Genomic DNA, 9,592 nt, shown 5'->3' on the forward strand with positions numbered 1-9,592 from the left:
TGCTGGATTTTTTGTTTCCATTCTCTTACTTTAGTTTACCTCAAGCAAATGTTATGAAACTTATATTCAATGCTTATTACCATAAAACACAGATCAAGGTCGAATTTGGGTGGCGTCACTTTTACAGTTCTCTAGTTATGTCACTTTATAGCGTTTTATGCAAGTGGGGGCATCATCTGTGTCCCATGGACACATTCTCCATTTATTTGTCATTATAAGTTGGATGCGTTGTTGACCGTCCATCTTTGACTATGATGTTTTTATACTTCGTGGTATCTTCTTATGTATTGAAAGTACAGATAACATTTGTGAGAAAAATGCAATTGCTTGGGGATTAGTTTAGGTTGACTATGGAATCATATTGCAAGTTAACTGAAAAGAGGTTTCATAATTTGAAAGATGATTTACTTCTTTATAGATTGGATGGTTTTGTTGTATGTGAAGAATATAAAGACATACTGATAGCAGCTTGGGATGAAGACCAAGAAATACAAAAACAAAGAGAAATTGAGGTAATCTACTACATTTAACTTTACTGGGATTCAGTCTATAACTTTCTTTTGTTGTTTGTTTTTATGACCCAGATATTAATCTATCAATCTGCACAAGTGATATTATTCTGGAAAAATTGTTGTTTCCACCTAGTAAGGCATTTTCCTTTTAAGTAGATTCAGAACAAGAGGAAATGTTTTCTAGATGGTGGATTTATTGCTAGAACAGTCCTTTAAAATTGCTTTAATCTTGTTGTGAACATGGTGAATCTTCCCAAAAAGAAAGTTCCTTACCAAGTGGAAACATAGCAACTTATCTGTACAATTGAGTATATGGAATTTCTCTGGATTATGAGAAAATTAATTTACCTGTTAGTAAAAAATTCGATAGATCACTTTGTTTAAGCTTGCATTTATTTTTTAACAGAAAAGAGAAAAAAGAGTAATACAAAACTGGCGCTTACTGACAAAGGGATTGCTCATCAAGGAGAAATTAAAAAGGAAGTATCTTTTACAGCCTCACTTACATGTAAGTTCAAACTGAACATACTTTTATGATTACTAAAAACAGGCTGTATATATATATATATTTTTATAATGCTCTTCTTGAATCTCAGGTGAGAATATAATGACACCTTGTCTATTTGACTGTCCATCTATCCATCTGAGACAAACTGTTTAAAGGTTATAAATTAAGTCTACTGTTAAGTTCAACCTTTTGATTTTGTTACTGTAACATTCCTGAGTATCTACCGTGCTTGTTAATTTTAATGGAGTGAATTATATGCAGTTGACTCTCATTATCTCAACATCAGCCGGAACTGGAGAAATATTTCAGTGCGACTCAAACAAAACCAGAAGTTTGACAGTCAAAGGGACACAACTCTTGCTTAGCTTGGTAAAGCTAAAATAAATCCGGATGAATATGGGTAGGGGATCGATATTCTGGTCTCAGATCGATGAATTTGTATGTTATGGTTTTTTATTATTTTAATAACATTTTACGTTTTCGTCTCTTATTTATTTCTTTGTACAGTTACAATTTTTTACTGTGGTTTTTAGCCGAGATAGTAATTTCCAATCGATCTTAGCGTTATTTACAGTTGACAAATTTGTTCATTCTTGTATACAAGAGATTTTAGAAAATTTAGATTTCTTTTTATTTTCTTTCATTTCAATCTTTTTCTGCTAGAGAAAATACAAAAAGATTAAGGACACGGATTGAGTAGTTTTTAGTTGATCACCAACAGAAGTCTTAATCCCTACTTTATACACAACCAAACTCATTAGTGTATGATTACGGTTAATTATTTTTAAAACATATTAAATAATTTTTCATAAACTATAACAATGTATCACCAATTATTTATCATGATGATCAAAGATAATCTTAGGTAAACACTTGTCGAAAAAGAATGTCATAAATCGGTACAGTGTGGTCAGTGACCGGAAATTTAATTACACGTGTATTGTCAGATTAACTCTTCAATTCATTTAAATCCCTGAGGTCATGTTTTAACATATGTGTATTAGTTCAAGATAAATAATGAATTTTGAATGCTTTTGTTAACCTTGGGACCGTAGATTTAGTTCGAGTCAATCATCAGGAGTCTAAATACATATATTTATATGGAACAAAGTTCAGGACCACGAGAAAACTTCGACTCCGAAATTTCGAGTCAACCGAGTTCGAGACAACGAGAGTTAACTGTAGTAAGGGCCCTGTTACCTAATTGATAGATGCCCTATAGTAATCACTCTGTCTGTTCGTCTGTTGTTAGGTCTGTTTGTCTGTCCCTCCTTCAGCATATGTTTGTAAGTCATATTATTAGTAAAGGTTGCCTCAATTGATTTCCAAAATTTTTATGCTCAGTGTTGGGTTGTAAATCCAAGAAAATTTGACTTCATAATGGAATTTTGACCAATGAAAAATTGAAAGAACCACACTTTAATTGTAAAAAAAATTATCAACCAGTTGGAGAAGGTATAAATCAGCTAAGAATTGGAGATAGAAATTCATACATTTGTCTATTTTAAAATGCTGTTATCTTAAACTTTTATGACAACCAAAAATTATTGTTAACTAACATTTTAAGATAGTTGAGAAAGACAAAAAAGGATTCCACTAATAAGAAAAAAACATAGTTATATATACTGGACACGGGGTCAAACACATTAGAAACCCTATTCATTTCACTGACTGAACCAATATTATTCTTTTGTGTGAGGTCACATAAAAGGCATTTTGGAACCTCTAGTGCAAAGAACAAATCAGTATTTCAGTTCAAACTTATATATTAAATATAAATTATTTATTATAAAGGAGAGAAGCTGTGAAATAATTCTTTACAAATCCTTCATGAACTTGAGCACAATATTTTACAGTAAGATGTATAAACCTTCATTAAAAAGTTGTTGTTTTTTTTTTATTTAAAGGAGGTAGAAACTAAAGAAAAGACAAAAATGAAGAACAAACCAGGAGAGAAAGCAGATGATGTAGAAAAAGCCTGGCCAATGAACAAAGAAGGAAGTAAATCTCTTAGTACAGCAAAGCATTTTAAAACTGAAACTTTATAAACATTCTACAGTCTACCTGTACTTAAACATTTCATAATTTTAATAGAGGAACAAGCTTGTATAGAAGAAGAACCATCCTTGAGTTTTATTTTAATGTAATTAGTATAATGAAAAGACCTATGATGAGACACTAAAATGTATAATATACCTCATTGTGTTCATGTAAAATATGGCTGTGAAATATAAATCTTTAATACATATATCAACTATATAAAATCAATAAATTCTTATTATAAAATGGATTCTGCTTTAGTACTTGTTTTCTCAAAATCTGATTGTTTTTTAATTGTATTCCAAGAGGGAAGTGTAATATGGATATAACTATGTTACACAGTCAATCCTGCTTTAAAGATCACCTATGTTAAGCAAAAACATGTTGTGTTATGTCATCCTCTTCTTGTCCCACTGTAGTAGTATCTATGCATTTTGAACCTCAATTCAGAGGTCACCTATCTTGTAAGGTTATTAGTCCCCTACCAACGAAGTCGAAGAGGAATTTAGGTTTGCACTCCATCTGTCTGTCCATCCATCCGTCAAACCAGCAAATAACTTTTTCCACACTTTTTTTCTTCGAATTTTGTTCTGGTCGGATTATTTTGTGCAGAGTTATGGTCCTTGGACTTAGAAAATTCACTCAAATAATCAGTTTTCTGCACTTTTTTTCGTCATGCTTGAAGATATTGATTTGATAATTGATATATAGTTTTATCATGACAAGTTACAGATCAACGTCGAATATTGTTCTGGTCTGATGATTTTGTGCAGAGTTATGGTCCTTGGACTAAGAAAATTCACTCAAATAATCAGTTTTCCTAACTTTTTTTCATCATGCTTGAAGATATTGAATGAATAATTGATATATAGTTTTATCATGACAAGTAACAGATCAAGTTCGATTTTTGTTCCGGTCTGATGATTTTGTGCAGAGTAATGGTCTTTGGACTTAATAAATTCACCTAAATAATCAGTTTTCCACACTTTTTTTCGTCATGCTTGAAGATATTGACTTGATTTTTTGTAATGAGGTTTACACCAGTTATAGATCAAGTTAGCATTTTGTTCCAGTTCAATGAATTTTTAACCGGTAGGGGACTATGTATTGCCATGCAGTACTCTCAGAATGCTTGTTTTCTATGGTCTCAAGATTCTTAAGGTGACCATGACCAGCTCTTTTGTAGAAGAGTATCTATTTTGTCTATTAGTGCATCCATTAGTTGCTGAGACTCGTCAATATCATAAACAATATAGCTCTGAGCAAATGAGGTGTGAAAAGGACACTTTTTTAGCCCCTTGTAAACTATCAAATAACAAATGAATAACATTTGATGTTCACAATATGTTGTGTTCAGATTTCAGTTATAACAGATATAAGCAACAGCCTAACCAAAAAGTATACTTCACCACAAGGTTGATCATCATACAATGATTTTTGATTGAAGAAAATCTTCTTATTTTTGCAACTTAAGTGGCAAATAAATCCTCCTTTCAGTAATTGGTTTACATAATTTTAAACAAGAAAAAAAAATGATTCTTATGGATTTTCATTGGTAAAGTAGAATGCTTATACAGACTTGTATTATTTTTTACACTAGGAGACTGCATTAGGGGACATCAACATTTTGCATAAAAATTTTTACATATTATTTCAAGAGGTAGGCAAGCTGAATAATCCATACCTTGTAAACATATTCCGTCTGGCATATGTCCATAGTCTTTGATTCTTTTCCTGGTTTAATAAGTGCTTAGAAGAGGGTTGGAATGCCCTTTATCATCAAGCATCAAACATTCATTTTTATTGTCATTCGTCAAATCTCATTTTGTAGCTACCGTTAACCTCAAATGGAGTAAAATGTTTATCGTTAACGTTTTTAAATTTTTTCCTGTCAATTTTCATGTCGGGTACCCCATTCCTGCCTACATAGAATCAAATGATATTAGCACTTGTGAGTTTATTCCAACTATGTTTGTTGTATGGAATCATTAAAGGTTTATATGTCCATCAGACTATGACTTAATTTTTGTGGTTCGTTAATCAATGATAAGTTCTTGTGACCTTATTTCATGGTTTAGTGATCACTAGGCCAGTTTCTCAAAAAGAAGAAATATTTTTGTTGGTGTACATGTTTGTCAAAATGTATGCAACTGACTATGACCTAATTTTTGTGGTTCATTGATCAATCATAAGTTTTTGTGATTTGGTAAGTTTTTGAGGTATTGTCAATACAGAAATTATTGTGAGGTTTTAATTAATGCAAATAATTTGACACCTCTAGTATTGCAATAATACGAGATTGCATTCATACTTTCCCTAAAATCGCAATAATTAAACACATTTTTGTTCATTTTTCAAAAATCACAATAATTTCTGAATTTACAGTACATCAAATAGTAGGTTTATTATAATTGGTATATAGAATGATTGTAAAGTGAGCATGTTGGTCTGATGGTGTTCATTTTGTCATTGACCTCGTCGTCATGTTTGGGATTTTTTATTTTCACATTTATATGTAATAATAGGTTGAGTATATTTGGTGTACAGAATGACTGTATTATAGTGTGCAAGTTTGTCTGGCAGACTGGTAGTCCATCTAACCTTGAACACTTTCCAGGTTAGAAATTTCACAGCCTATATGTGTCTGTTCCGAACTTGAACAGAAACAATTATTTAGTGGTTCTTTATATTGCTTTTAATGTTTAAATAAAATGCTCCGCTGGGCGCAGCTTGATACGACCGCAGAGGTCGAACCCTGAACAGTTGGGGCAAGTATAGACACAACATTCAAGCTTGATACACACTGACTTTGGATTGTGACTAAATATTTGACACAGCATAGGTTTCTGACACAGAATGAATGTGGTCTAATAACTTATAAATTTTTAATTTACCTATTGAAATCATTATTATTTGCTTTTATATATAAATCAGAAATAACCAATTTAAAATGGTAAATTTTAAAGAAAAAAAAAGGAAAAAAAGAAAATAAAAATCCCTCCCCCCAAATTTTTTGAACCCCCTTATGTTTCATCACCCCCAAACTCAATCCCAGCCTTCCCTTTGTGGTATGGTACCTTGCAGTACAATTTCAGAGAGATCCATACACTAGAACACAAGTTATTGTCTGGAAACTAGAAAAATGCTTGTTTTTTTGCCCCTTTTTGACCCCAAATTCCTAAACATTTAGGGCAAGTACCCCTAAACTCAAACCCAGCTATCCCTTTGTGATATGGAACCTTGTAGTACAATTTCAGAAAGATCCATACACTTACAGTCACAAGTTATTGTCCTGAAACTAGAAAAATGCTTGTTTTTTGCCCCTTTTGGCCCCTAATTCCTAAAATTTTGAGGCAATTACCCCCAAAATCAATCCAAGCCTTTCCTTTGTGGTATGGTACCTTGCAGTACAATTTCAGAGAGATCCATACACTTAAACACAAGTTATTGTCTGGAAACTAGAAAAATGCTTATTTTTGGCCCCTTTTTGGCCTCTTATTCCGAAACGTTTTGGGCAATTACCCCCAAACTCAATTCCAGCTTTCCCTTTGTGATATGGAACCTTGTAGTACAATTTCAGAAAGATCCATACACTAACACACAAGTTATTTCTGTAAGTTACAAAAATGCTTATTTTTGGCCCCTTTTTGGCCCCTTATTCCTTAACTGTTGGTACCATAACCCGTAAAATCAATCCCAACCTTCCTATAGTGGTATTGAACCTTATGGTAAAATTTCATAGAGATCCATTCACTTAAACTAAAGTTAGAGTTCGAAAACCAATGTGTCTTCGGACGACCATGCCAACGTCATACCAATATACGACCGCAAAATTTTTTTGCGGTCGTATAAAAAACAACTGCAATCATACTGATTTAGCAGTTTTCATTAAACTTTGGTGACTGATTTATTTCTATTAAGATAACCTGCCTTTAGTTTTTTTTATAAATTTTGGATATGACATTGAGAAGTTATTGACCTTTATTCTTTGAAAACATGATGGGCGTATCATGCGCTCATGGTGCAGCTGTTTATTTATTTTGTAGAACAAAGCAAAATTGATCAGCAAAAATTAGGTTTACAAGTAAAACATGGCTGAAATTGTTAATTGACCCACTAATAGGAGTTATTGCCCTTGAAAGATGATTTTTGCTCATTTTTGCTCAATTTTGCTTGAAAAATACAATAAATCTGATATGTAAGTCAATTGATGATTTCGGCCATGTTTTACATGTAGACCAAATTTTCCTGAACTATTTTGCTTTTTATAAAAAATAATTTGATAAGTGAAACCCTAAACATAACTCAATTTAAAAAGAGGTGTACAATGGCACTATATGGTTAAGATTCTGAGAAAGTTTCATAAATTCTAATGAGGGATTTAGGAGGAATTGCAGATACAAAATGGACACCCCCAGCAATGGGAAAGTCGATGAATTGCTAAGGATAACCCAAAAATAATTCAGATAAAAAAAAAAGCAAATAGGAGGTGCACGAGAGCTTTTTGATGAAGATACTCAGAAAGTTTCATTAAATTCACAATTAGGGTTTAGGAGAAGGGGGCACAAATATGTCCTATGGTGTGTAGATATGACGAAGTCAGTGTCCTGCCAAATCATTTGGATTAAAAAAAAGAAATTGGAGGTGCCAAAAATTCCTTATGTGAGTACGATTCTGTGAAAGTTTAAAAACATTCTGTCATTAGGGTTCAGGTGCAAAAGCGAACACAAAAGTGAGATAGAAGGACAAATAAATGGACTGACTGATGAAATGTCACCCCATTAGTACTTACTGCACACTTCCAAAACTTGTGAAGGGGTATAAAGTGAGGTGAGTCTGAAAAGCAACAACCCTTCATAATCAAAGTGCTGGATAGCACCTGTGGAAAGTTTGCAAAGGTAGATGTGTATTATTTCAAAAAGGTGGTAGATGTGTATTATTTCAAATAGGTTGTAGATGTGTATTACTTCAAATAGGTTGTAGATGTGTATTATTTCAAATAGGTTGTAGATGTGTATTACTTCAAATATGTATTTAATCACAGCTTTGGTGTTTTTCCCTAAACCATTGTCTCATCAGCAATTATCAAAAATCACTTTTTTCATATGTTTGTCATGTAAAATTTTGATAATTTCTATTGCAACCTTAAGGTGGTACCAAACACCTTGACTAAAATTAATCTGGCTCGTTTAATTTTCATAAAATTTTGACAAAATATTTACTTTGACCCTTTGTCAAAAATATAAAAATTTCAAAAATCTTAAACCACACACTTTATCGGAAAAATTTCATTGGATATATAGCAGTTTGACAAACACTAATTTTTATCATTGAGAAGCTTAATATTTTCTTAACAATAGAACGTGATTAAAACGTTCAGCTGATTTTTACAGAGTTATCATCCTGTAGTGTTATGTACAACCTTAAACTGTAGATTTAAAATAATCAAATATACAGAAAGCTCTGTTAATTTCTTTCTGTGCCCATCCCATGTAAAGGGCCTGTGATTAAGTATTTTTTATTGATTAAGGTCCTTCATATTTGTTTTTAGTAAATTGTATTATTACTAATTAAGCAGTTAGTTTTCTTGTTTGAATTGTTATATATTGAACAAACTAGGACTATGATTAGTAGATTGTGTGGTTAACGGTTATTTCTGACTTTTAAAATTTTTTACTTAATACAAGAAATAATTGTAACAGGATGCTGTTACTAAGTCTCCCAACCAAATCTCCCATAATTAGTCATTCCCATGGTCACCTGACATTAGGCAAAGTCCAGTATAAATTGGTTCGGTCTAGTAAAGTGATATGCATAAGTGACGCCTAGGGATTAACCCTGTATGTCATTCAAATCTTCTTGAAATCATGAGCAGGAATATATATGGTTTAGGGGTGGGGATCTCGACCGTTTTCAAGTTCTCAAACAGAAGGGGGTGGGGGTGACCCAGAGGGACTCCAGCTATATTTCATTTGATTTGTTTTATTATCCCATACATGAATATATATGGTTTAGGTGTGGGGATCTCGACTGTTTACAAGTTAAAGCCCATTCTAAAATTGAAAGGGGGTGACTCCAGGGACTTAACCTATATTTTATTTGCTTTGTTTTATTGTCCTGTGATCATTACTGAAGACCGCGTGTGTCTATCACTTACTGTTTTCAAGTTATGGTCATTTGAAAATTTAAAAAATAAAATCCCATAGGGTTCTTTAGTAAATCCCTCCCTTCTGTAGGCCCTCAAAATACCCATAAATAGACCCCAAGAAGAAAAATAATAAGAACTGAGCAAAAACAATAAGTCTCCAAACTTTGTTTGGGAGCCTTAATAACAAATAGTATATACGAATTTTGTTATAGTCCGATTTTGTTATAGGTCGAGTTTGTCATAGTCCGATTTTGTAATAGGCCGAGTTTGTTACAATCCGATTTTGTAATAGGCCAAGTTTGTTATAGTCCGAGTCTGTTATGGGCCGAGATGAGACACCAGGTTACATTCGATACACTCAGGCTTTTATGTCTTAAATAAACA

The 9,592-nt window shown here is 32.5% G+C and overlaps 1 protein-coding gene across 1 annotated transcript in view; it reads left to right on the forward strand.

The window, feature by feature from the left end:
• LOC127707480 (DNA repair protein complementing XP-C cells homolog) overlaps positions 1 to 3,310 on the forward strand; it is a 46,858-nt gene extending 43,548 nt beyond the window's left edge. Inside the window, exons 20-22 of the mRNA XM_052212033.1 lie at positions 419 to 512; positions 919 to 1,020; positions 2,928 to 3,310. Of these exons, the coding sequence (XP_052067993.1) occupies positions 419 to 512; positions 919 to 1,020; positions 2,928 to 3,068 (337 nt within the window). The 3' untranslated portion in view covers positions 3,069 to 3,310. The remainder of the gene's footprint in view (positions 1 to 418; positions 513 to 918; positions 1,021 to 2,927) is intronic.
• The last annotated feature ends 6,282 nt before the right edge of the window (positions 3,311 to 9,592 follow it).

This window comes from Mytilus californianus, unplaced genomic scaffold, assembly GCF_021869535.1.
Source record: "Mytilus californianus isolate M0D057914Y unplaced genomic scaffold, xbMytCali1.0.p SCAF_1, whole genome shotgun sequence".
Lineage (NCBI taxonomy): Eukaryota > Metazoa > Mollusca > Bivalvia > Mytilida > Mytilidae > Mytilus > Mytilus californianus.